This window comes from Seriola lalandi, unplaced genomic scaffold (genome assembly GCF_002814215.2).
Source record: "Seriola lalandi dorsalis isolate HSWRI2012SDOR001 ecotype SW California unplaced genomic scaffold, Sedor1 jcf7180002054504, whole genome shotgun sequence".
Classification (NCBI taxonomy): Eukaryota; Metazoa; Chordata; class Actinopteri; order Carangiformes; family Carangidae; genus Seriola; species Seriola lalandi.
The window spans coordinates 199,860-227,252 of NW_019525057.1; the positions used below are offsets into that span (position 1 = coordinate 199,860).

General features: G+C 45.9%; 1 protein-coding gene across 8 annotated transcripts; it reads right to left on the minus strand.

Moving 5' to 3' along the window:
• Positions 1-227: 227 nt before the first annotated feature.
• Positions 228-26,720, minus strand: kmt2e (lysine (K)-specific methyltransferase 2E). 8 transcript variants are annotated; one of them, XM_087175817.1, is made up of 26 exons: positions 26,401-26,720; positions 17,456-17,640; positions 15,808-15,810; positions 13,177-13,288; positions 12,387-12,616; positions 12,007-12,146; positions 11,286-11,467; positions 11,139-11,177; positions 10,836-11,036; positions 10,554-10,684; positions 10,211-10,328; positions 9,951-10,060; positions 9,574-9,826; positions 8,486-8,584; positions 6,709-6,780; positions 5,921-6,106; positions 5,341-5,667; positions 4,826-5,125; positions 4,529-4,679; positions 4,073-4,299; positions 3,921-3,977; positions 3,133-3,678; positions 2,219-2,517; positions 1,974-2,053; positions 1,794-1,873; positions 228-1,458 (listed from the first exon to the last, which is right to left on the minus strand). In XM_087175817.1, exons 2-26 carry the CDS (start codon positions 17,524-17,526, stop codon positions 412-414), a joined length of 5,061 nt encoding a protein of 1,686 aa, XP_087031943.1. In that variant the 5' UTR covers positions 17,527-17,640; positions 26,401-26,720; the 3' UTR covers positions 228-411. The 8 variants fall into 8 exon arrangements, with proteins under 8 accessions (XP_087031943.1, XP_023268894.1, XP_023268896.1 ...); XM_023413126.2 differs by lacking the exon at positions 15,808-15,810 and having other exon boundaries at positions 2,198-2,517; XM_023413128.2 differs by lacking the exons at positions 6,709-6,780; positions 15,808-15,810 and having other exon boundaries at positions 2,198-2,517.
• Positions 26,721-27,393: the final 673 nt, after the last annotated feature.

Genomic DNA, 27,393 nt, shown 5'->3' on the forward strand with positions numbered 1-27,393 from the left:
GGGGGTGGGGGTGGGGGGGTGTATAGGCTGGAATGTCAATTGATAAACAAAGTGCGGGGCCTTACAATGGGAGTCCAAACAAGACAAAGAACAGAGAGCTTTCCTCTCCATCACAAGAAGGTTATATAAAAACAAAAAGAGGCCAGAGAGAGAGAGGGCTATGAGCACCGGGGGGATCGTCCATCTTCATTTTTATACAGTTTGTCTTGAAGATTAGTTCACTGTCCTTTTTTCTAAAATTTTCTGTCCTTGTTTATTTTTTTTTAAAAAGTACCCTTTTATCCCACAATCTGCTGTTTTTCCACTGGCCATGTGTTCAGGTACATAGAAAACATATCTACAGCTTATGGTACACGCCCCTCTCAGGCTGAGTTCTCAGGGGCTGCTGGGGGCCGACAGCAGAGAGGGCGGTCAGTGCCACCCTGTGCTCAGGTACCCCGAGCTGTGGAAGGGGGTCGAGGACGCAGGAGCTCCACGAGTCCCAGAAGGCATCTGGGAGGCAGCGGCCTGGGCCTGGCCTTGTTGAGTCTGTTGGGGAGGAGGAGGGGGAGGTGGAGGCAGTCCGGTCTGCTGAAGGGGTGGCGGGTACGTAGATTGGGGCACTGAAGGATTGGTGGCGGTGCCTGGGTGCAGCATTGCCGGCTGAAACCCCCCTAAGTTCTGAAAGTGGTGGGGCTGCATCGGCGGGTTGGTCGATGGGGCTGGGGGAGGTGGGGGAGGAGGCGGAGGAGGGGTGAGCGATAGCAGTGTGCCGCTGGTAGGAGGTGGCTGCTGCTGCTGTTGGGAGGTCTGGCCCTGTGGGGGAGGAGGAGGAGGAGGAGCGGTGGTGAGCATTAGTTGGTGCTGTTGGATGGGAGGAGGTTGCAGGTTGACGTGCAGCAGGGCGGGGCCAGGCATTGGGTGCGGAGGTGGGGGAGGCGGAGGTGGTGGAGCAGCTGAGCTCTGATAGTGCACGCTGTGGGGAAGTGTCTGCATCAGGGGCTGAGAACCAGGAGGGTACGGGGATGTGACGGCAGGTTTAAACCCAGGGAAGGGTCCAGCAGGTGAGGCGCTCTGGCTGGGAAAGTACGCTGTGGAGGCCGGTGGTGCTGGTGGAGGAGGGGGAGGTGGTGGTGGAGCACTCTGTGAGTTGTACTGGGGGAACGGAGCAGGGCCAGTCTGAGCCTGGGGCTGGGGCTGGTTTTGAGGCTGAGGGGAGAACAGCGCCCTCTGGCTGCGGTAGGGCGAGCCCTGAGGCTGAGGCTTGGGAGAGTGGAGGAGGGAGGATCCAGGGTAGTGGACCGGGGAGGAAGGTAACGGGGTAGGATGCAACTTCGTGGGGGTCAGAGGAGCCGGCTTAGGTCCAGCAGGCTTGCTCGGTGGCTGGCTTGTCGGATTTGGTGTCCGAGGTTGACCATCGCTGTCTTCCTCCTTCGCTGACCGACTGGGAGGCTGGGCAAGACCACCTGGAGAGCAAGGCTGAGAGGAGAGGGGCCAAGTCAGACACTGGTTGAGAAGGAGCTGATGAGTCAGATTGATTTAGATTTTTGTTTTGGTCTCATGAATGATTCATAACTGAATCATCATTTTTAAGCAAAAACACCAAGACTTGACTGATTCCATCCTCTTAAATGTGAATATTTGATTAATGAGTAATAGAGAATATTAGCTCCAGATAATTAAATAATAAAAATCATGGTTAGCTGCAGCTCTAAAGGCAACATAAATACAACATACTTAATAGTTAAATCGAATAGTTAAATATAACAGTGGCCATACAGAACTGTATTCAAAAGAGCGTAATGATGACTCACTGCGTGGGTCGGGGTCTTCTGAAGACTTGGCGATGGACAGTCTCTCAGTGCAGGTGTATCGCCACCCTCGGTCTCACCATCTAGAAGAACAGGACAGAACAATATAACAAGTAAGAATGACTGATGTGTGAAAATACCTCTTCATAAAAGGTGACTCAGAGTCCGTGTCATTATTCTCACCTGTGTCTTTATCTTTGCTGAGCAGCAGAGCTCTGTGGTAGCTCCGCTCTCGGGCCTGCTCCACAGAAGTCGACGACGTCCTGAAGAGAGACATTGGGACCTTTACAATCTAATTTCCAGTAGGGACACATTAAGTATATGCATCAAATATACCGTATATAGGATTATAAAGGCCTGATAACAACTTGATAATATATATGTTCCTTAATATGACATAAACTCACTGTATTTTTGAGAGAACATACCACTGTCCTTCTCCTCCTTCCTTCTCTCCTTTCTCTCCAGCACTCTCTGCCTCTTCATTTGTTTGAGGGTCCTTTACAGTGATGGTGGTGGCAGCGATGGTGGTGGTGGTGGTGGTGGTGGCGGTGTTGAAGAGAGCTGTGGGAGCAGGGGGTTGAGGAGGCTCACTGGTGGTCTCTAGAGAGACGGGAAAGGCGTCGACGGTCAGAGGTGGCACGGTGGAAACAGGAGAGCTGCACTCAGTCTTGGAGCCGCTGCGGCGAGCTTCTCGTTGGCGTTTTCTGTACTCCAGCAGGGAAACCTGGGAAGATGCAGCGCTTCGATGTCATTTAGGAACAAAAGGCAAGTCTGACATCAAACCATTAGAGGGCAGCATTTGAACAATCACTGACACAAAAGGGCAGCATACGTGCGAGTCAATGCATGTCATGAGATCATCTTCTTATCCACGTTACCAAGAGAGTATGTGACATAGAATACAAGCCTGGACAACGATGCTCTGCACACTTGTTAATGAGTGCAGGCATATTCACTGCACATAACCTTATGTAATGTAATTCTAACATAGCATTTGCTGATTAATCTCATTTGTCACATATTGCTTCTCACCTCACTTTTAAAATGACTTTTAGCTGCAGCGCCAATTACCTCTCAGTTAGCTGATAAATTGTTTTGTCAATAAAGTGTCAGGGGAAAAGTTAAATGGTCCTGTTATAATCTCTTTAAGCTCTCCATGCTGTCTTCTAACTGCTTGTTTTGTCTGACCATCACTCCAAACTCCAAAATATTAAATTCACTAACACAAAACACAAATTGTCACAATTTAGAAGCTGGAACTAGCTTAAAAAAAAATCATTGACTATCTACTGCTCAACAGGTTAGTAAATTATCATTAGCACATTATTCTTAAATGTACCTTTTTCTTCTGTGGAGGGTTCTGCGATGACCCTCCTACTTCGCCGGTACCATCCCCGTTCAGTGAGCGCGAGAAGCCGAGTGAGCTTCCCTCCTCGGAGCAGGGGTAAAAGAGCTGCCCCTGGCCTTCACTGAAGGGGGCCTGAGAGCCAACCAATGGCACCGTCCCTGCTGCGGGCCCTGCTGCAGTCCCAGCTGCAGCCTCAGGCCTGAAAGGAGCTGCCAGAGGCTCCAGGGTGTGTGAGGGGGTAAGGTCCCTTAAGTTTGAGTTGACTGGGGAGAAGTTCAGGCCAGCTGGTCCAGTCGGGCCTCTCTCTGGGCTTTTTATCCAGCCGGGAAAAGAGGAAGCACATGTTTCTGCAGACGAGGAAGCCTCGTTACTGCCTTCTACTACCCCACTGTCGGCCCTGTCCTCTCCGCAGTCCACAGACTCCGCAGCTGGAGGCTGTGGACTCTCTGGAACTGACACCTTGGCTTCTGTTGGGAGTCCGTCTGAGCTGGGAGCCCTGATGCACGGAGAGGAGACCAACGAAGGGGGGCGATCGGCCTGGGAAAGGAGGGAGGAATCAACATTAGGTGACTGCCCTGTTGAGGGAAATAAGCTCTACAATGTTTCCACAATAAGACCAAGGGTAAAACTCTGCAAGGGTAAAAATCCTACTATCCTACTCTCTCATAAATATATGGCCTCACCAGTCATTTTCAAAATTGAAATATATCACGAGACGGAGCAGATATCACTGATTACCATTGCTGTGAGCAGTATTTCCTGCTGTGTACTCCACTCACCTCTTGCACACTGGGTTTCCGGCTGACCTCTGGTGAGCTCTCCACTGAAGAATCGCTCTGTGAAACCGAAAACACACTTGATCATTGCAGTTCTTTTTCACACGTCAACATAGATGCAACCTCCATGGGGTCTTCCATACAGACAGCCTTACCTCCTGAGGGGCACTAAGTGACTGTGTTGGGGTGCTGGGCAAGGGCTCTGTACTTGGCTCCTCTGTTCGGGGACGTGGTGGGGTAGCCAGTAAGACGGGTGTCGCGGGTGTCTCCGATTGGTCTGCCCTGGTGGGCGTGGCACAAGGGGAGCCGTAGGGCGTCGAGCTCTCGGACATACAGGCATCTAAAGGACTCAACCGCCGCTTTTTCAAAGGTGTGGGCAACTCTGAAAGAGGCAAGATAGTGTGTTTTTATCCAAGTGCTTTTCGCATGTTGTACTTTTGTTTTTCTGAAAGTGGGCCTGAATATGTCGAGCTCATTTACATAGGTTTCTTGAAATGCTATTTACACCAACATGAGCTAGTTGGTATATCACAGTAGGCTTACAACTAAAATTAGTTTCATTTTGTGCCACGAGACGCAGTGCAGACTATGCAGTTTTCACAAAGACCTACCTGGTAGCGTGCAGGTGCCATTGTAGGGTAGAGGGCTGTCAGAGTCTCCGTTAATGGAGGGGCTGAGGGGACCCTCACTGGGCATGAGGAGGCTCGGTCGTCTGGCTGGGCTGGTGGAGCCCTCCTCCTCTAGAGCCTGCTTCAACCACCGCTGTAAGAAAGAGGAGAGGTTTAGTAACTAGCAAAAATAGCAGCCCTTTCTCTCTTTTTGATATGAGTTTAGTACTCTGGTAAACTGTACATGTTTTACATGTACATTTTATCAAACAGGAATAGTTCTAAAGCAGGACTCTGTACCTTCTTGCAGGAGCCCGTGGTTGGCGGCGTTTCTGGCAGTTCTCTGGATCGCCGTCTCCCTGTGGGAACTCCAGGAGTGGTGGGGCTGCGGTTTGCCAGGAATGGCGACGAGAAGCGGACGTAGTGTTTGGGCGTGCTGTAGACCTGTGGCGAGCAGGCCATACCTGGTAGGGCATTCAGCTGTGTGGCAAGTACTTCAGGGTCACTGCTTATTCTCAGTGGTCTCTCTGGGGCTGGCTCTGGGGTTCGCACTGCACAACGGTCCTGCTGCTTCTCTCCCACCCACTCACTGACAAAGTGCTGTTGAAAAGAGTTTGAGAAGATTTAGCATATTATCTGACAATCTACAGGGTTTCCCATACCTTAAATGTGTTTGATATGATGTGTATATTTGACCAAATTAATTATCTTAAATCATTTCTTTGTTTACAGGTAGCCCAATTTTAAAAGCAAAGTTGTAAGCCCATATAACATGATCGAAACGAATACAAAAACAGTCCAAAATGTAATTGTACCTTTTTAGTTTTGAAGTTCTTGCTCCCGGTGCGGTTCCTGTCAGGTGCAGGTGAGCTGCTGTGTGGAGGGCTGGTGTCCGGTGCTTGGGTAGAGATAGCCTCCGGTTCTGGTGCAGTGGGGGTTTCTCCTTCAGGGACTTCGTTGGTCAGGGGCTCCACAGACTCAGCTGGAGAGCCCGGGGGCAAGTCAGAACAGGCGCTGATGGTGCGAGCTCGCCGGCGCTGTTGGCCGATGTGTGTGCGGTTTCTTGAGAAACTCTTCCTGTTTCTCGAGCCTTTGACCTTTGCTGGCTTCAGTCCTGGCTCCTCTTTCACCTCCAGAAGTGGCTACGAGATATTTATATTTATTAAAACAATGCAATGCTTGACATGATGCTGTAAACATGTCTCTCTGTGCCTGATAGTCACAAATTGTCCTTGAAGTCTATTTAAAAACTATTTATGTTTGTCCAAGGTTAGTAGAACACAGGCTACTTCAAAAAGGGGGCCTGGCTTCTCTGTGCTACTGCTCAAGTATTTATGTCACCCAACATTCAAAAGGAAACCAAACAAGAGGGTCTTTGTGTCTCTGCGCTCTCACCTGCATGACAGCTGGGGAATCTGCTGTCTCTGGTGTGGCTGGAGGCTCTTCCTTGATGTCACTACGGCCCCCAACCTCTGACTTGACGCTGCCGATTCGCTCCAGGGCCTGCTCCCTTCGTTTCTCCCTCTTCTCCATGCGGGCAAAGGCTTGCAGGATGGCCTCCATCTTCCTCTCTTCTCGTGTCTGGAGAGGGTTAGTGGTGGGGTTGGGAGAAGGGGCGAAGGACAGGAAGAGGGAGCACAGGCATAAGTCCATGGAGTACTATTCAACCACAGAGCCCCAGAGGTGGTGATACAACGGGTTAATGTGTGCTGCACAGAGAAAGCCTTTCTAGCTGAGTGCCGAGTGCAGAGACAAGTGAGAAAGTGACCCCTCGCTTTCACAGTAAGAGAAACAAAAAAGGAGAGGTCAGACAGAAGCGACAGGAAAATGTTGCGAGGTTGTGTAAAAAGTGACTGGGACACCAAGAGGTTGTAATTTAGCTTGTCTGATGTGTTCCTGTATGCATAAATGAGCCACTAATATTCCCCAACTCTGTATATGGAAACCATGGCTACCTCCACCAAAATCAAAGCGGTCCACCTTCAGTCAGAACACCCCTTAAACGCATACCACGAAACATACTAAAACAACACACGTATTTCTGTATAGGTCAGACTGAAGACTGGTGTCTGTAAAGACGGGACAGTTAGTACGCAGGTAGTATACCTCTCAGAGATTTGGGGGTGGAGGGAGGGGCTGGTAAATGGGTTGAGTGGGGTTGGCTATGTATGGGTCAAGTTTACCTCCTTGTGTTTCAGTCCCTTCCAGCTGGAAGCCGCCCCGACAGGGAGATGGGACTGCTCCGCTGGGTTGGCCTGAATGTTCAATAAAGAGACAGCCCAGTTTAGAAGAGACATGTCCCCCCTAAACAAGGCTTCACAAACACTGGACACATCTGGACTAGTAATTTCCTGGTGGTATGTCAGGTACTGTAGGTATTACTTTGTACTATCCTTATATAAAGCACACTGTAGAGTTACGGACACCACAATGTGACAAAACTGGTTTTGAGGTAACTTGCTCCTGATTCGTCTGGGTTAGAGGTATTTTCTCAAATAGCTGATGCTTTTACATCTTTGTCGTTCACACCTGCTGCACTTCAAGGGTTTTCATTCTTATAATAACTCCTCAGCATATAAATCACAATACAAACTTGCTGAAGCCCCTTTGAACTGCACAATTTTCAGCTGTCTGAGACCAAAGTTGACAGCACTGGGAGAAAAATGGTAAAATATTTGGTGGTCAAACCAAAACTGTGGTCCTAGAAAACACTGGGAAACAAACCACAACTAAGGAGGTTTGTGGGACCCAAAAAGAACTATGCCCAAAGTTTGTTGACTGTTTTTCTATTAATGTCGCACTACAACTCATCACATAATCTGATACATCTCAAGCTGATATTGTACAAGTGTACACAGATTGTGATTTTATTAGACCAATTGTGAGTTTATTAGACCAATCTTGCATAATGTGAGTCTAAAGGCGCATTAAATCGGGACAGATTTATTCTCAAAAAGTCTCCAGCTAAAAACCCCTCTAGCTTTGTACATCCCAGTACATGCATTTAAACGTACAAAAAAACTTCAGCTCTAACTTTATTTGTCTCGTAGCCATGTAAAAACACAGAACACAGATTTGAAGTATTACTAAGCAAAAAAACATGCCACTGGTAAACCCAAATCCAGCCTACACAGCCAAACATTCAGTTAGGGAGCCATTACACAAAGAGCCAGGATATGCCTTTTCAACCAACGGGCGCTTCTGTTTAAGTAGGCAAGATATCATGCCAACACACACTGATGTTATCTCCCCCGCACCTTGTCGCGGCCTGGATTTACAACACCCACATGCATCTACTATGCTTGTGATTGTCAGTGTGTGAATGCATGCTTCTTTGCTCCAGCAGCACAGCTCTCTCCTGGGCTACATTCCATAGAAAGCAGCCTATTGGATCTCCCAAAGTCAATATGGCCCTGGCAACAAGGCTTTACCCTCTGCAGCCCCTCCTCCCCCTCTCTCCCTGCCTCCCCCTCCCTCCCTTCAACCATCAATCCCTCTCTGGCCATTAGTAGAACTGTATGTTGGCCAAAGATGAGTCAGCACTTTACACCTTGGGTCCACCGTGTGAAATGGAGCTGACTGCAGGGTAATTTCCAGAGTGTGTGTGTGTGTGTGTGTGTGTGTGTGTGTCAGTATAGTGTACCATGCTCGCCTGTGGGTGTTTGATCTCATTGCTCAGGGCCATAAGGCTGTTTGGCAGGGAGAAAGAGTAGTTGAACCAGTAATAGGCCATTCGTGGCCGCAATGAAGGTGAGAGCAGAGCTATACTCAAACTGTAATGCACACTGGGGGATCGTTTCAGGATGTATGACGACACAATATTCTGGTTTTGTTCCCACTGACAGGAGGAGGTGTTGTGAACGAGCATGTGGAACTGGAGGCCTATTCATTCATGGTGACAAAAAAAAAAAAAAAAAAAAAAAAAAAAAAAAGCTGTAGCCCCTAGCTTGGCACACTTACCATCTTCCTCCTCCTCTCTGCAATCTGCTCCTCTGACTCCATCTCTACTTCATTGCTAACGGAGGTTTTGTCTTCTAGATCCTCATATAACTCAGGATCCTGTAAGAGGAGGGGAGAGTGGGGTATGGCGCTTTATCATGGCTGATCATTCAGTCTGGCTACAGACTAAAGGGAGACAGGTAAGAGTGTAGGAGAGGGGAGGTGAGGGGGAGAGGGAGGGGCAGGGTAGAGTAATCTGTAGAGATATTTTGGGGGGAAGTAACCCTGCTTTTTCCTTTAGTGGTCAGCCTGTGCACAAAACACACCTGCTCCAAACTTGTCTTGGGTCACACACAGTGGCCTGTTTAGAAATGATGGTGTAAAACAGGACCCTCGACCACAATGAACGTTGCCTTGAGTGTGAGCATATGTTTGTTAAAGGGACGTCTTTTACGTACTTAAGATCCTTTTCTGGGACATCTCTTCCTTACCGCTGTGATTCAACTCTGAAAAAGGCTTTTAGGTTTGTTTTCTAAATCAGTCTTACCTCATTCAACTTAAGTTATGTGACACAATGGACTAGTTCCTAAATGATCAAACACTTGGATTAAAACAAGATTTCTCTGGATTCAAAATGCTGAATGAAAACTTGGCTTGCTTAAAACTGCTATTCTGGAACAGGTGACAAATGAGAAATAAAAATTTAGTTAATGCATCCAAGAGAGCAGTTCTGATTGCGTACGCCTGCACAACAGCCTGATACACTGCAACACATCACTGCCAGACAAGTGGCACAAAAGTGTCTTGTGTAGTAAAACCTGAATAATGTCTTCAAAATTATTCAATGGGAGGGACAAAAGTGAATGCATAAAGGGATGATGGGAAAAAAGAGGGAACTAAAGAGGATGTATAGTGACAAACAATGGAAAATACATGCACAGACCATTTCACAAAGATCAAACAAAAGTGCATGCATGGACCTCAAGGGTGAATGTATTTTAACAAAAAACAAAGTCTAACCATGTAACACATGAGCAGTAAAGTGTTAAAGAAAATGTTAAAGAGACTGGGTGCATTTAGTGTGACGATCATAAAAAGTGGGATCTTGCCTGGTTGTTTGAGATGGAGAGCCGGAGAGGAGAAAGTTTTCTCTGCTTGCTGTCGCCTACACTCTTTCCCTTCCCCTCGCCATCCAAACCCATGTTCTGGTTCTGGCCCTGGTCATCCCGCACCGTCTCTTTGTCCTTGCGACTCCCCCGGCGCCGGCCTCCAGAGCCCAGGTTCTCTGTGGGCTCCAGGTTGTGCTTGAGCACCGGACACTCCTGGTTCCCCCTCACACAGGCACAGTCCACCTTGTATTTACTAAACATTAAGAGAAGAGAAAGAAAAACGAAAGGAGGAACAGAAATATGAAGTCAGGAGGCAAAATCATCTTGCAATGATACCGTGATTCTGCTACAAGCCAACTCTAATAATTATAACTCACCAGCTGCCATAGTCAAAATCAAAGCCAATGGTGATCTCTGTGCCTTTGGTGATAGGCCTCAGTGAATAGATGTATAAATGTAACATGCCATCTTCAATGACGTGCCGCACCTGAGGGAGGTTTAGCAAAAACATTAGTAAAAACTAATGGAAGATGACCACAGACTGTTACACTGAATAAACATTCATTAGGGCTATGTTTAAGTTAATCAAAAAACTGTAAAGTTCAGGTATCATTCAATTCTCAGGATGTCTCCTCACCTCAGAATTGGGGGTGCAGGAGCGACGGATGAATCGCGCTTCGTTGCCAAAGCTGCGAGCGTCCACACACATCTCCAGTCCATCAAATTTAGAATAAAATAACACAAACGGGTATGGCCTAAAAAAGAAAACAAATGAGGTCAGTGCATGAGTGCTAATCATTTACATAAAAACACCACAGTGTAATGAACTACACAGCATCGCTGCCAATCACTTTTTCCCAGAGCACTTAATATTGGTTAATTTGTTTGACCTGCATATAAAAACACAGCAGCATTCAATTTAAATTCATCAGACACAAATCCAAGGAGAAATCCTTTTGACTGGGGACTGGCATCCTGACCTCTTGAAGAAGTATCCATTGGCCTCAAACTGCTGTCGAAGCATGAACTTTCCCCTGTACTCAATGATGAGGGAGTCTGGGGCCAAGTCTCGCACCGCCTTGAGGATCTTCTTGTTCTTCTGAACTTGACTCTGGAGGAGAGAGAGACAGCCACACATGAACACAGAGTGACAAAAATACACTCAAGTCCACTGGCAGAATACTTAGGAGACTAGAGGGTGAAGGGTGGGTGTTTGGACATTATCATATAGTTAAGACTTCAGACTATACAAAAGATTATACCTCCACAGGCGGTTTGAAAGAGGCTGGATGCGTGTTGTACGCCAGGCTCTTGCCGTCACCTTGCTCTTTAACACGCAACAGGACCTGGACGTCCTCACTGTACTGATTGCTGCTCGCCTCCTCGTAACGCTCCATCCACGTCTTGATCTTGTTCTCCCACAGAGACGGGTGCTCTGTTGGCTCCTGCTCTGGAGCTGCACCCTGAAAGTAACAGTACAGTTGTTGGTGCATATGGCTCTGGTATGGACAGAACTACAACAGGACTCTGTAGACAGTGGCTGTGTGGTGCTTCTAGGAGTTTACCTTTACTCTGGAGGACTTTCTGGACCCTTCCCGGAAGGCCTGTCATAGCATAATGAAATTGAATCTTCAATGTTATTTGAAGTTCAAGCATATAATACATAATGTGCCTTTACTGATTTCATTATTAATTAATGAGTCACCGCTGACCTTCTTAGCTCGGGCAGAGGATGCCGGAGGCTCCTTTTCACCACTCTTTTTACGTTTTTTATCAGCCTGTTTATTGCCAAGGCGCCCAGTAGTCAGGGTGATGGTGGTAGGCGTGTGTTGAAAGGTGGAGTACAGCTCTAGCGGCACCTCATCTCCACTCTCTGTAGCACTGGTGTCCCCATCTGAATTGGCAAACAAATACACTGGTGATCAGGCTGAACAAAGAAACATACTACGCTATAAAAAGCTATAACTGCTGCAGGGAGAAAAAAAAGAGCCAGCCAAATTAAAATAACAGGAGATAAGGCATGTACAGCATAGATTAGGAAGACACGGTTTACAACTTGTCCAGCAGGTGTCAGTGTGTCCCAGGCTCAGGATGAACAAAATCTATATAAGCCTGCAGGGGGAGGAGGCTGTACCCTGACACAGCCTACAACCTGCTCCTTTCACTAACAAGCTGGCCATTTACTGCAGCAAGGAAACCAGTAAATGCAGAACTGAAAGATCTATGTAAAGCCTCTCACAGCTCATTATTTGTACTGGGGAATGAATTTCTCAAAAAACCAGTAGTATTTGGCAGCATACATGCCATCTGTAGTTTATCAGACTTAGTTTACATCAATTTAACTTTGTTTGGATGGTAAACTAAACCATGAGGGTCTGAGACACTCTTTACTGAGACTAATGCCAGCATATGCATGTATGTTGTTTTGCTTACCAGACAAACATTCTCGTTTCCTGGTCTGCAGCAGGATGGCCCTCTCTCGATCCAGGTGTCGTGGTTGGCAGCGTTCACACAGGTAGGTCTCAGGAATGTTCTGCCTGTCGATGCCCATGCAGTCTATATGCTGCCAGGCACTAAAAAAAATTACAACAAAAGGTTTTTGATTAACGTTTAAGTCACTGTTTGAAGTAACTTCAATGTTAACAAGTGTGAGTCTCAGGAGAAACAGAGGTCTTAGTCATCAACACAGATCATACAAAATATCTGTTAAACAAAATAACATAACAACCCACAGACACTTGAACGGATAAAAAAAGGGCCAGAGTCAGCACTAGTCGAGGCATGTGACTACTTGTGTCAACCGGGCTCTTTACCTGCACTTGTCACAGCAGATCATGTAGCCGTCATCGTGGGTGAAGCCACAGATGCAGCGGGTTATGTCAGCCCCGTAGCTGCCATCCTCGGAGGTGCTGAGCGTGGTGCCCCTGGATGCTTCGTCCTGGCCCCCTGGAACAAACAACCCTCCCTCTCCTTGTCGGATCAACATGGAGGGGGGAGGGGAGGCCGGTGGCGTAGGTGGGGGCCGCGCCCCATAGTTATGGTCCTGATGGAAGGTTGGAAGATATGAGGGTCATGTGGTGTAAGTAAATGATAACCCTAACCCCTAACCCTCACAAAGCAATTAAAACAACGCATATGGGAAAGGACAACAATGGTTTTTTAAAATTATTATTATCGATTAATTATCTGAACTTTTTTTTTCGCCGTTTTGTTCAGATGAAGTTGACGTCATAAATGTATAAATGTTTTGTCCGAACAACAAAAAACAAAAATACTTTAATTTACCATAATGTAAGACAAGGAAAAGCAACAAATTCTCATATTTGAGAAGCTAAAATGTTTGGCATGTTTGCTTGAATAATGACCTAAATGATTAATTGATTACAAAAATAGCTGCTGATTAATGCAACTCTAATTTCCTATATCAGGAAAAGATTATAGAGGCTAGTACATTACAGGTCAATGTTCCATTTCTGCCTAAAGTGGAGTTACTCATGTTACATTGACTGATAAACAGAAAAGAAGGGTTTAAAGTATGTCGGTTATTTGAAGAAACAGTGTGTGTGTGTGTGTGTGTGTGTGTGTGAGTGTGTGTGTACTCACAGCGTAAGGTAGGCCAATGTAACTGTGGGAATGGTGTGAACTGCTGCTGTAGATTTGGTGTGGGAAGCTGGACTTTTCCAACACCACAGGGCTGGCCTCCACCGATTCTGGTCTGTTGGGCAGCAACACAAACAAAGAACACACATTACTGTATAAAACTTAGATAACAAGGTTACACAGAGTAACTCAAGCATTGTTCCCTTCCAACAGTGTGAGGAAGTGAGTGTGCGTCAAGAAGGCTTAGCAAGGAAGCAGTGTGGCTACTGCTGGTGACCAGCAAAGTGGCCAGAGAAGGAGTATGGATACATGCGATTGCAATGACCGTCACATTATCAGGGGCAGTAGTTCTGCTATGTCAAATTCAGTAAAACCTCAGCCTCACAGCTCAGGTCTGAGAGCAGAACAAATAACAGACAGAAATGTCAAAATAAACAACTTTTCTTTACTCCTAAATCCATATTGACTGGGCAGACCAGTGTTTTCCACAAGTTGAGAATTTTTACATATGTCCCCAAATGCTTCATGTGCAGACTATTGGTAGAGGCTAGCTTGGCAGCTGCACACAGAAAAGCCTCTAGTCCCTACTTTGTTACTGCAGCACATGCAAGTCAGACAGTTGTTTGGCCAAACTGTGTTCGTTTGGAAAGTTTGAAATGAGCTTTCTTATTTAAGATTTACCCAAGCTGTCTCTACCTGGGCAGCATGCCCAGTTAGAGCCCTTTGTATGGGAAACGCTGCTGACAATCATGTGCTAACTCTCATTCAGACAATACAATAAACAAGTCATTTTTTTCAAGCTTGTTCATACCAAACCAGTAGATTCACTTTCCCCAGGATCGCAGTGCAGCTGGAGAGAGAGCCTGTTTGGCAGTTTGAGACCAACCCACCCATATTATGACATGATCAATCTATTCTTCAGTTGCTAAGAGGGCGGTTCTAGAGGAAGAGGGAAGTGGAACTGGCCAAACGGATGGCATGAGACATGATAATCAGGTATGAACAGGGACAAAAAAGGAGGTGAAAATATGAGGAGGGACATGAACGGCAAAACACAAGCCAGATACATTTGAGTTTAAGTTAAAGTGCAGTAGCTAGTCATGTGATAGTCACATATCCACGTGTTGATGGTTCAACCATGCAAAAATATCACTTGATCCACTTTTGTCTCCCCTCACAGAGTCCTGTTTAGAAAACTGCTTCAAGGTCAGAGATGTACAAAAACCACCAAAGAGTGTCTGTGTCAGCTGTTGAGCTTGTTTTCTATCTCTAGACGCTCTATAGACATAAAACCAAAAAAGGACACCTTACACCAAGTAACTTCATGAAGGCTACTGCCAGCAAGTTTCCGTGAACAAGGCAAAATACATGGAGAAAAGCTCACTAAGCAAACTGGACAACCTCTCAGGTACAACGAGTAAGATGGTACAAAAAACTAAAAGACTGCAGGGACTCTGAACAGGCCATGCAGCGTTTCTGTCTATGTAACACTGTTCAGTTTTGCTTACACTGTGACTCTATAACTGACATATTTTGAAATCCTTGTTCAGAAAAGAAGTACAGTGAAAAGTTCAAGCACTCTTAGGAGACAGTAACCAAGTAGCTGGAGTAGGTATTAATGACGTGAAATTTTAAAGAAAAGAAAAGAATCACATCACTCCCTCCGTCCCTCCTTTTCCTTCCTTCCTTCCTTCCTTCCTCCCTCACCTAATCTCACTTCTTTTTCTAAGTAAGTCCCATGGTAAAGTGGTGATACGGTACCTGTTTGAGCCCTTCTCAGCCCCGTTTGCTCTTGTTGCATGTCTTATGAGCACTGTGCAACACTTCCTGTGTGTATTGCCGCTCAAGTATTCACCGTCAAAGTGAAAACGTAAGTGCATGCATGAGGTCTGGGGGCGGACCCAGGGTAAGGTGTGTGTGTAGACTGTAACTGCAATAGCACAATGTCTGTGTGCAGAAAGAGCCTGACTCAAAAGGTGGTGGGGAAATCTTAAAGTCATACTTGAGAGTGTGCATTAGGTTCACTAACTTTCTCCAATCAATCATTAACCAAACCAAAGTCTACACTATATAATACAGGGATTTAAGACCTGTTCAAGTCATGTATCAATCTGTCGCTAAAGGAGGAATTTTTTATAAAAGTTAAAATAGAATTAATTGGAATTGGGCATTTCCAGTTCACACTTTCAGATTGACCTACCAGTGAATCAGTGAGAGAGACAGAGACTGAAAGGACACACATCACAGAGGTAGAGACAGGCAAAGACAAAAGACAAACAAGTGAGGCAGCCTTTTCAGCGGGAGGGAAGTAAGCATGTTTGAATGTATGTGTGCATAGCTGAAGGGTTTGTGTCACTCCACTCCTGTGAAGTGGAAAGGAGGGACTAGAGAGGCAGAGTACACACCAGTGGGAGGGCTGCACACATACAGTCAGTCATGATCATGCTCCAACACAAACACCTATGGACTACGTCATACACATGAAAAGATGATATGTGAGAGAAAGACGGTGGGATGAAGAGAATTTTTGGAACTGGAAGTTTAGAATAAGGTGGCAGCTTGGTATGTACTGTTTATAGCTCATAAACACCAGGTATTTAAGCAAGGAACAGATGTCATTTAAAATGCAAACACCTGCTGAGAGAGGGTGAAGAGGCAGAACGGACGAGCGTGGATAAAGGAGAGATCAACAGCAGGAGAGAAAAAGAGCAGCACTGAAGAGCCAGAGGCAACGCCTTCACTCCTAAAGAGCTCCCACTCGCTGCCATGGCAACACTACGTATTCTGTCAGCGTGTGCGCGCACGCCAGGCTCTGTGTGTCACTGTGGACACACACACTGCATTAGCCAACAGCTGGTCACGCCGCTGCAGACTTCAGGGGGATGTAGAAAGGACGTGACGCTGTTTCTCTGGTGAGTAGCCAGCCCCGCTATTCCAGACTCAGCTGGCGCACTCACAATACTCCAAAGAGCTGTGTGTGTGTGCGTGTCCAGCAACGCTCTGTCCCTCTGGTCTGGATGGGACCTGTGCAGCAGCAGGTGGAAACCCCTTTCAAGCTTGTTATCTGCTTTTGAGTAAATCTGCGGCAGGCGATCGGATGCAGAATGTGGACGGACAAAGAGTGAGTGAGAGTCCAGGCAAGGGGCTTACTCCTACCCCCGGTGGCAACAGAGCTCCGTGGAGAGGAGGGGGGGGGGGGGGGGGGGGGGGACGCGGTGGGACTGTTTAAAACGCCATATCTCTGTGAGGGCCACCTGTCACTCAGGCCAGTGACCATGGCAACAGGCCCTGCGCAGTGCAGAGGGGAGGGAGGGGAGCGAAGTGCAGATACCATGGCAACACAAGCTGTCAGGGCAACAGCTCTGATGAAGGCAGAGGGGAGGGCTCTCCCTCTTTTAAAGAGACAGGAGCCCCTCCATAAGTTGATGACGTGTGTTATTCTTTAGTCATACGAGAACCTCTTGCTTCATTTATTTGACCAGAAAATGCCACAGCAATGTCCTTGACAAGACTATAGGAAACAGAGAGGAGGGGCAATAGGAGGCTTGTTGCCATGGTTCCATGCACCATTTCTGCTTCACTGACTGGATGCAGTGGACACATGTGCAAACATCAAGCTGGAGAATTAGAAAGTGATCAATGAAAATCATGTTGTGTGCTTCTGTATGTGTTACAGAGTTATACACTCTAGACTGCACACATACATCTACCTTCTGGGCTTACAGCCAGTTTCATATGGGCAGATGTAGTTAATAGCTGAACACTGAGAATGTCTATGTGATGAGCAATAGCTGAGTGCAAGTATAATCAATGGCAAGACAGAATTGTCCATTAGAGCAGATACTGGATGGGCCCTGCTTCCATGGAGTGCAAATTCCTTTCCCATTAATGGTAACTTTGTAAACGTGGGAGAGGAGATCTATATAAAAAGAGAGAATTGAATAAAGCCACACAGAGAAGAAAAAGATGGCAGAACTGCAGTCATTATGGAGGGCATGTTGGGGCACATACAAAGGAGAGGGGGACAAGGGAAATCATATTACATCGAGTAAGAGTGTCGAGCGTGAGTGCATAACACCAGAGAGGGGTGAGAGATGAGAACAGAGGCGGAGAGAAGGTCAAAGGTTTTGGAGAGATGAGAGAAAAAAAGAAGAGTGAAACTAAGAATCAACCTTGGTGAGGATGAAGGCCAAAGATCGTATACAAGAATGAATGAGAGGAGGAAGTGAGGAGGCATAAATAGTATGAACAGTGAAAGCTTGTGTTTGTCGGTGTTACTCACTCTGAGCCCGCAGCCATGTCCAGGTATGAGGTGTCTGCTGTGTCCACCCCTACTGGGATGACTATGCTCATGACGTTCTCTGCTGATCAGCTCTTGTCCTACTGAGTCCAGAGAATGGGAGTCCAAAACACTGAGGCATGCCAGCCACAGCAGTCATTGCAGACATCTAAGTGCATCCACAAGGCCTGAACATGTAGGAGATGAGAGGAAGAAGTAGACAGACAATAGAGAAAGGAAATAAAGACAATTAGTATTGTGGAGCAGCATCATTGCTAGCATAAACTCATGATCACCTCAACAACGTGTCATTTCTTTCATTCCAAGAACAAAGCACTTGCAAGGCTGCAGCATCTAGCAAACCTGAAATTACAAATCATAGTGAAAATGGGGTATTTCCAGAACGTTAATGCATGATTCATACTTTCAGACCAAGAGGAGTGTTTAACAGGGAAGTGTTTGACAGGAATTTCCCCTCTGACAAAGCTGAGGTGTTAACTGATGAAAAACGAGAGGACACGATACTGTAAGGTGAAGCCTGAGCTGCTGCTGTGAACTGCGCAAAAGCGACCTCTACACACTATCTGCCAGGAATGCAGAGGGCTGCACTGTAAGAAAGCTCCCACAAAGGGGAGCAAGAGAACATGGAGCAGCCAGCCGCCATGAAAGGAGGCAGGAAAATGCACACAGGACAAAACACACAGAGGCCATTTTTCCCCCTTCGACGGAAGAGGACTGCTCTATTCTAAGCAGTCCACACACACTCTCATCCTGGTAAAAGACACAAACGCACACACACACACACACACACACAATCTTTAACACTGTAATTGCAGGTGCACAAATTTTCTTGAAAGGAAAGCTTATGTTTTTGTCATTGCTACTGTTTGCATTTCTAGTAATACACAGGGAAAAGGCTGCTGTAAGATCAAGTCATCAATGAGTGATTGCATTAGGTGTCAGGCAATGAATGTAGTGTGCTTTTGGTCCCCAAGTAGGAGGTTGGATGGATTAATAAATTATACAGTGGATATAATATTGATGGGAATATTAAGCCATGTATTTGTGTCTGATGTGAATCCAGACGAGAGCATATGTCAGTGTGGCTGCCCCTGATACAGAGAGCTCTGTTGATAAGCGGGATTAGTGGGAGGGACAGATGCCGAGACAAAATAGGCTGGAGGTCACACCTCCGCCTGCTCATGCACACTGGGGCCAAACAAAGGCTCAGATCTCGACTCAGGGTGCAGATGAGAGAGAGAGGGGTTACAAAGCAAGGATGTGTCATGTATAGAGTAGGGGCATACTTCACACACTTAGCAAGCAACAACACACCGTCACACCAAAACCTGTCTCTGCATGCCTATGAGGTATCAGTCCGTTCTGGCCTAAGCATGTCCTCTGGAGCAATCACACAAATGCATGGCTTTACACATGTACTGTCTCTCTCTAGGAAAACTGTATTTCATTACCAGCTGTCAACCCATACTGTGCTGCTTCTTTCAAGGAACCTCTCATATTTTCTCTCACAGTAACAAAAGATTTTTCAATTGTAAAAGAGCCATTAGAGTAATTTCAGTCACTAATTCACCCAAATGCACCATTTGAGCCAGCAGGACTGGTGAGCGGCTCACAGACATGACAGCTGTCAGCTCCAGGCCTAATTAATAGGAGGAAGAAGACCCCTGTGAGTCTGTGTGTCAGCCAAAGCTACTGATGGGATCACACTCCAAATTCTCTTCTGATTGTGGTGCGCTGACTGGTTTAAACAGCATGGCTATATCAGAGACAGGGGCATTTCATGATGGAAGCTGATGTAACCAGAACACTCTCTTTCAACAAGGATAGGGCAGTTTGCCAAAAACACTGAAATGACAAACTCCCCCCTCCTTTGTATTATCTGAGAGGCCCAGTATGTTTTTGCACTGGTAAATAGCTTCCCTCCAAAGCAGTCTGTCCGTTCCCTTGTCCACTCTTCACTTCATCCAGGGAATCCTGCTGTCACTACTGAGGAATGCACACACTAGCTCACGTTCACACATATACACCCCCCCACCATACACCCAAACAGACAGATAACCCCTAGTCCTGTACTCTAACATTCCTCTATAAGGAGGCTCTCTGAGCAGTGCGCAAACATATTTGCACTGCGCTGCAGCCAGACGCAGTCAAGACTGACAAAAGGCGAGTGGAAAAAAGAAAAACAAGTACAGTACAGCAGCATTCCTGACTAAATCTGAGCTGCGCTGTGACTGCCTCTGACTGCTCCTCCTACTTCCTCTACAAGATATGTCCATCACCCTGGAGAAACGCAGCCAAAGAAAGGAAAAAAGAAAAAACACCACCCCCCTTCCTGTGCCCAGTCACCCCGCCCGGCCGGATTTCTCTCCCTCCTCTGTGCACTTCCCAAATAAACCTGAGACAGCAACGCAGAGCGGAGGGGAAGGGGAGTGTCGCAGACACAGTTCCTAATTACAAGGAGGGTGGGAAGACCATTTAAAGCCACCTTTGGCCAAATCCTCCGCTGTTATGGAAACACTTGAGAGGAGCGAGGGGTGGGGAAAATGGGGAACATGCACAGGGGAGGGTGAGTAGACGAGGGACATAGACACAGGAGGACATGTAGTGAAAGTGGATAATAGTAAAAATGAGCGACAGGATGGAAGTGGTTAAGGTTTGCAGCGCGTCCCTTTTCTCAAACTGTTCACCTTTCATGTGCTCTCTGAACAGATTTCCTTGCACTGTAGGGAGCTTTAGAAATCATCTACAGCCCCTCCATTTCAGAGGGCAGCAGGGTGGGGGAGGTGTACATGGGGTCTGTCTGACAGTGACGCTACACAGCCTAGACCTGGATGGACTCTGGGTGGCAGAGTGGAGCACATAGCGTAACCCAGTCTCTCCTTTCTCCTCCTTCCCTCCCTCAGCGAGGGGACACAGTCACGTCATTGTGTGGGGAATAACTATCCTTTTAAGACAGAACCGCACTGAAGTCAGTGAGGGAAAACCCACACCATCACACTCAAACCATGCCGCTACAGACAACAGCCTCCCTCTCTCCTCAGTTTATTACCACTGCTCTATGTGTAACAGTGTTTTCATTCTTGTTTTCACAGCCAAGTCTGAGCAGATTATGTTTTTCGATAAGTAGGAGGAGCAGGAGAAAATGAGGGATTCCAACTGAATCCCACAGCCCCCCTGCCAAGCTGATGTGACTTCACACCATCCTTATTGCTGGCTACAATGACTCAGCTCATAAACAAATGGATAAAACAAACTCATACAAATACAGTCACATATACAGGAAGCATGACCCAGATGGAATGTAGGCCTGGCCCTCTTTTTCATGGTGCCCACAGTGGGACACATTGCATCTGCCCTGTCCTTCATAAATCAGTGTGCCCATGGCTGCCAGAGCTCCCTGTGCACTCAAGCACTGAAGGTGAAGCCATACATCAATACAGCAGGGGATAAGGATGTGAGCATCTACACAAGCAATTTTTGTGGCCACAATAGGAAATGTGTTGTTGCGTGTGCAAACCAATACCTCAGACTATAAAGGACAGCCCACTTAAGAGTCAGATGATGAGGAGTCACTGATGCTGCAGTGTTCATGTCTCCTAACTAGCAACTAGTAAACAATAAAGGCTGAGGGCCAGCAGTGCAGCAGGCTGATGGAGAGACAGAAGAAGAAAATATAGGATGTCTTTGTGGTTATGTTAAATGTTCAGTTCACTTTGGGCACAGAACTGCCATTTAAGAACCTGTCACAACCTGCCACATGGGATTGTTTTGCTGCGTTTACATGATTGTGGTGTTAGAAAATTGTATGATGTGGTAAGGAGCAAGACAAAAACACAGACAAAAAAACTAAGTACAAAAATCAAAACAATGTCCTCTATGCTCAGTTCAAACAGCCAGAGTGAGTGAGTTAAAATGAGTAGGAACGGGGTCTGGCAGCAAAGCTGGGGCAGCCCTCCTGTAGTCTGAGTAATGTCTGTTCATGGAGAACCCCCGGGGCATAATCTCTCCATCTCCCTCTTGCTCCTGCTTACAGAGTATCACGGCCAGGGAATGTACAGTCAAGGGTGAGTTCCTTTAAACATTTGTAATTTAGACAAGTGTACATTACACTAAAGTATTCAATTCACTTTATACTGCATCTTTATCTGTGTGGCTGTGTTTGTTAAGACTGATATGATTTTGGACTTGGGGACCTTTCCTGATTACAAAGAGTGACAAGCAAGCACATATGCAGTTGGCAGCTAATTACAGCATTTGGGGAATGCAATGTGCAGCTTACTAAAATGTGAGCTATGTATGGGTCTGTGTGTGAGTGGAGAAAATGGAGAGAGGCTACACAGCATCTACAGGGCAAAACAGTGAGAGCCACTCAGGTCCCATTACAGCAGTGTTTGATGATCAATTTCACGCCTGGACCGCAGTGCCGTTACATCACCAACATCGATGGCACATCCCCTCTTTATTAAGTCTATCGTGCCTTGTGCTGCTACCCATGAATGCTACTGTAACAAAGACACAGCAACAGGAAGAAAGGTAGGGAGGTATAGTAGGGCTGAAGCCTCATCAGCCCCAGCCCTCAAGCCACCTGTCGGGGAGGCAGCTTGCGAGTTTAAAGAGGGATCTGTTACGGCCCAGCTAGCAGCACAAAAAGAGGTCACCTGAGCCTGGGCTTCTTGTCCCAGCTGGGATGCCATGTGATGGTGTCGGGCCCCAGAGCCAGGTAGCTTTGTCTCTGGGTCTCTCAGGGTCTGGGTACCACACAAGTGAGATCACTGGAGACCAGACCACAGCCACACAGCTTAGTCCCCCCCCCACCATGGTGAGGTGTGTATGAACAGAGACTCACACGTCACCTACACAGAGGTGCTACTGTTTCAGGGATGAGAGTTTATTGTCTGGAGACAGGGAAGAACACAAAAACAAGGAGAGCTCTTCTAAGTACAGGAAGTGTCAAAGAAAGAGCTGATGAGTCTGTGGCCTTCATCTGCCCTATCAATATGCTAATACACCAATAAATATCCCATGCACTTGTTGGTTTCTTTGTCACTCTCTCTGCTGAGTACACTGAAAAAAGAAATCAGTTTTGTGCTCAGCTTGTGGCTTTTTGATCATATGTGTTTAAGAATCTGTCTAGGGGTTAGGGTGTGATGAAAGGTGTCTCATCCGAGACTGTCATGTCTCCTGGCTGCCTAGCAGAGTGCTCTGTCCCTGTGGCGGAGGGGGAGTGGCAGCTCACCTCCCGTCACCATACCTCCCGTCACCATCTCTGTAAACAAACCAAGCAAACACACACTTTGCTACACAAGGCAACCAGGCACACATACAGCCAGTCAGGTATTTACCACTGTCAGCTCAATTATCATGTAGACAGAGGAAAAAAGAGAGTGAGTATCAGGGCAGAGGCCTGTGCTCCTTTCCGAGGAAGAACACGATGGCGGGGGATTTTATGTATTATGAGGCAGAGACTGATTAAGCACAGTAGGGACCTCTTACCCATCTAGCAGTAAAACCTTTGCCACTTACTATTATCTGAACCTTATCCACAGGTGGCTGAAATTCATTACTAAGAATCTGACCATCAATGGACAGAAGCTATACAGACCATTCAGGTGCTAGGGATGTTTATGAAATGAGATATGATACAGAGACCTGAAACTGACCTCTTTTTCCTGTCTATGTCATGTGGTATGCAAGAATTTGGAGGCCTGTGTCATGCTTTACTCCTGCTACTGCCACAGGCTTTAGTCAAACACACCCACATGTATGATACATCCATCATAACACTGTTGCTCCACAGTGAGGTTGACAGCAATACAATGCACTCACAGAACAGATACACAGCTGATTACTGTCATGTTAATCACATGTATGTAGTTAATATATAGACTGTCATGCAAGCTGCCATGGGAAGCCTCAGTATTTGTCCCTCAATGTGCTTCAGCAACTCTGAACATTTTCTATTTTTCACTCAACAGACACTCAAAATTATCAGGGGGGAAAAGAGAAAAAATGCTTCTTGGCAATAGTCATGAACAGGCATTTGAGCTTTACAAAGTGCCAAAGTTTGTCCCAAGTGGTGATGTAGAGGAAAGGACAGAAACTCTGAATGAGACATCCCTATTTTAGAAAACTGATTTGCCATCAGCATTTACTGCAAAACGGGGTTATCTGTATGACTCTTATTGTCCATAATAACTTACCTACTCACATACCAACACCCATCCCCAGTTTTTCAATAAAACAATGACAGCATTTCTATCACACAAGAGGGGATTAACAGAAAACAGTGGAGAGAAAATGCAAACCATGAGAGTGAGGGACACACTACATAATACAGTTAATTCAGTAAAGATGATTCTAGGCAGGTCATATGTGGCTAAGGAGCAAGTCTGCAATAGATGTATTTTGACAAAGAACTGTGTTTGTATGCTTAACTGAAACTTCATCTAGTCAAAGAAGTACACCATCAAGCTCTTTAATGTATTTTCCAATTTTACGTACTTATTATCTAATTTTCCCTAATAATAATCCTCGTGTCCCAACATTTCAACACGAAACACAAGCAATAGCATGAGCCGTGACGCACGTTACAGGGCTACTATGTTATTCGTTTTGGGAATAGACACAAGAGCATCACTGATTGTTACTATGACAAGCCATACAGCGCAGTATTGCTATAGTATGCTCTAGATTGTTTAACGTTATTGTTATGCCAAGCCTCAACTAAAAAAAAAAAAAAAAAAAAAAAAAACATGTTGTGTAGTTGCTTCACAGTGAGTATGTCGGCGCTGCAGTCAGTCCTGCCGATAGGGGTGTGGAGGGTACAACGTTGCTATTATGTTACCACAACTCCCTGGTGCTGTCGCCATTTTCATAGCGCTTTTCTCAGGACGGCGAGACAATCGTGTAGCCAGGGGAGCCTCGCCATGGGAAGAAAATCCCCAAGAATGCATTCAATCGCCTCTTTCATACACTCTACCTTAAGTATCGCTCTGTCGGTTCAATCTATGTGTTGTTACCAATAGGTGTTTTTGTGAATTCGTCGAAAGCAGAGCCAGTAAGCTAATCTGCTAGCAATTATGGCCAGCAATGGCCTCTCGAAATGTAGCAGGGTAGACTTTAATGGTGTTGGGAGCAGTGAAACAACCGAAGCACGAAGCGCCTTAAATTTGACTTTTGTAAGTGTTCAGCAAAAAGCGAACGCAGCACCGTTTCACACAGTGATACTCGGAATCTATAAATTTTAGTACGTGAATAAAGGCCAAAAATAACGATGGAAAGCAGAGCACAAAGCTAGCGATAACCAACGGAAGCTAACTGTATAATGCGTAGAGGGTTAGCAGAGTATGCTAGCACCGACACGAAAGAAGTGGATTAATGCTTGGCTCGTCACAGACAGGAAAGAGCGACAACATCAGCGTTGAGAGATAACTCCTCGGGGCAAACCAAAGCCGATTGCACATGCATACGGTAAATTGTTTCAGGTCAGGTTAAAATAACAAATTGCGACAGTATCGTTCAGCATGGCTAGGGTTGCCAATCGAGATGGAGTTACAAATTGTATGACTGAGACGAGATGCCCAAATGGAACATCCCCTCCCCCACGCTTGCAGCATTTGAACCCAATACACCCTGAATCTAAATTAAGTGATCCAAAATGTACTTTTAAGTTCGATTATAACAAAATAGAAGCCGGTACTTCCACGTTTGACATCGGATCTATTCTTGATTCATCTTGCCATAGCTGCGATTCTATAAAAGCTCAGCAGCCTATGAGATTACTGCGCAATGTAGCTAAACGTTTAAGTTATTTTAACAGCTGGTCTTGCTTTGAGTAGACTTGGACATAATAGACCTAACACCTTCATATATCTGTGTACATGCTTGTAAAGGCTCATTGTTCTATGGCTTTGAACCGAGGCACTGTATAGATTTCGCTTAACGGAAATAATGTCCCATACTCTGGGTAAGCAAGATGGGGGCCACCACGACATAAATTCAAGTTTGTAACTAATGCTAAATGTACCATTTTCATACTGGGTGACAGCGTTGCAAACACTGTATTCAAGTAAGATACAAAAAGAACAGACGCGTTTGCTAACAGCTGCAGTTGCAAGGACCTTAACTAACAGACAGTAAATTGACTAGTTGGAAATAAAGCGAGGAGTATTATATTAGGAGGTCACACTATTTACAGTAAAACGGATGAAACCGTGCGCAATATTGCCCGCAGTGTCACTGTGTCAAACTAAACATCAAGTGAGTCCCCCTCTGGCTCTAGTTATATTCGGTCAACCTGCGAATAATATTAACAGTGGCATTTTTGAGGACAAGTTCACTGCTGGTAATGTAACTGTTGTTGACTGGCTCTGTTCTAGCGAAAACGTTACACGTTAGGCTATGGGACAGACATTAATCTAATTGCAGCGTTTTCGTTTAACGTTACCCATAACGGTAATGTATTATTAGTTATGTTTTAACTACGCGGCAAATTGAGCACTACGACCTTTAAATAATATTTACCTGATAACTTTGTATGACGTCTCGTCTATTACCACACTATAACGAAAAGTCGGAGCTCTGTTCGGTCTGTGTCAAGCTAATTTGAGCTAGTAGCATGCGCTAGCTAGCAAGTGGTCTCCTGGCGTTACGCCTTCCAACTTGACACTCACATTAGAAACTTACGTCATCTAGTTAGCTGTTTTCAATTTTTGATTTAGGTAAATATGAACTTGAAGGACTTAGCACCTACAGATCCTAAACTAACAGTGTTGATCAGCTAGCTAGCAAGCTAAACTCAGCTGATACTACAACTACGTTAGCCAGCATCAGCATGATGTGCCTAGCCAGCTAACTAAAGCCAACAATAGCCTTACGGGTCGGATTTGTGCTCACTCTACAACTAACACTTATTGCAGTTTACTTACCGTTTTATGTCCACTCTGGAGGATCTGAATAGCGAATAAGGGGACCTGGGTAAGACCCCCGTCGCTTTCCACACAGCTTCCACAACCAAAACAATACTTCTGTCCACACACTGCGGATCCCTAGCAAAGCTTTAAAATGTTTGTATTTAAACGTGTCCTCTAAAGAGTCCTTTCCTTTGAAAATCCCTTGTCTCTTGTTCTACGCGGGGACCCAAATTTGGGATAGAAATCAACTCGAAACCGTTTAAACTGTGCCTTAGTCAACGGCGACTTTTAGAAATTAGATCCCCTCAGACCAGTCTCTTTTCCCTTTGCAAAAATGGCGGCCCTGCCAGGACTACCGAGACTCCGCCTCCCCCACGAGCCCCCCTCCCTCCCTCCCCATCACTAAACTCGGGCTCCGCCTCCTCACACTGCGGGGCTACACTGCCAGTTTCTCAGGGGCACCGTGGCCGCGCTTACATGCGCGTTCGCTACTGCGATTCCTCAAGTCTCTGCTATTTATGTCGGTGACGCTCTGGATCTGACTTATACTGCACTATTGAGACATGACCATCAGATGGATAATTAGCAGGCAAAATTGACTCCAGCTCGTTAGATATTTTATAAGTGACCATTCAACCTACTGAAGTCATAATACAGCTGTTTTAACGTTTATTTTCCTCAGCATTAAAAAAAGAAAAGTCTGTCAAAAGTGATCGCAGCATATTGTGCAACCCATGTCCTACACAATGCTCTGGTTACAGTAATGTCAGGGCTATCTTCAAGATAATCTTATGAAAGTGAAGTCAGCTGTGGGCTTGTTTTTATCAGGAGGTTTTGTTTAAACTAATTGTTGTTTCCCCTTCTGTTTCCTCTTCTTCCTCTCAGGGTGAAAGGGGATAGGATACAATCTCAGCTCATTAATAGGTATTTTGTCTTGACACGGACCCACATTGCCACTTTATATTAAATTTATTCTCTACAATACTTTACTTATAATTAATTTATTAA

Bases quoted from the DNA above. Each gene is read 5' to 3' on its own strand.
- kmt2e (XM_087175812.1), bottom strand. From the start codon at position 15,053: ATGCACTTACGTTTTCACTTTGACGGTGAATACTTGAGCGGCAATACA. The intron at 11,178-11,285 runs GTCAGCGGTGAC...ATGCTATGACAG, and splicing joins CCTCTGCCCGAGCTAAGAAG to GCCTTCCGGGAAGGGTCCAG. The intron at 11,037-11,138 runs GTAAACTCCTAG...TGTTACTTTCAG, and splicing joins GAAAGTCCTCCAGAGTAAAG to GGTGCAGCTCCAGAGCAGGA.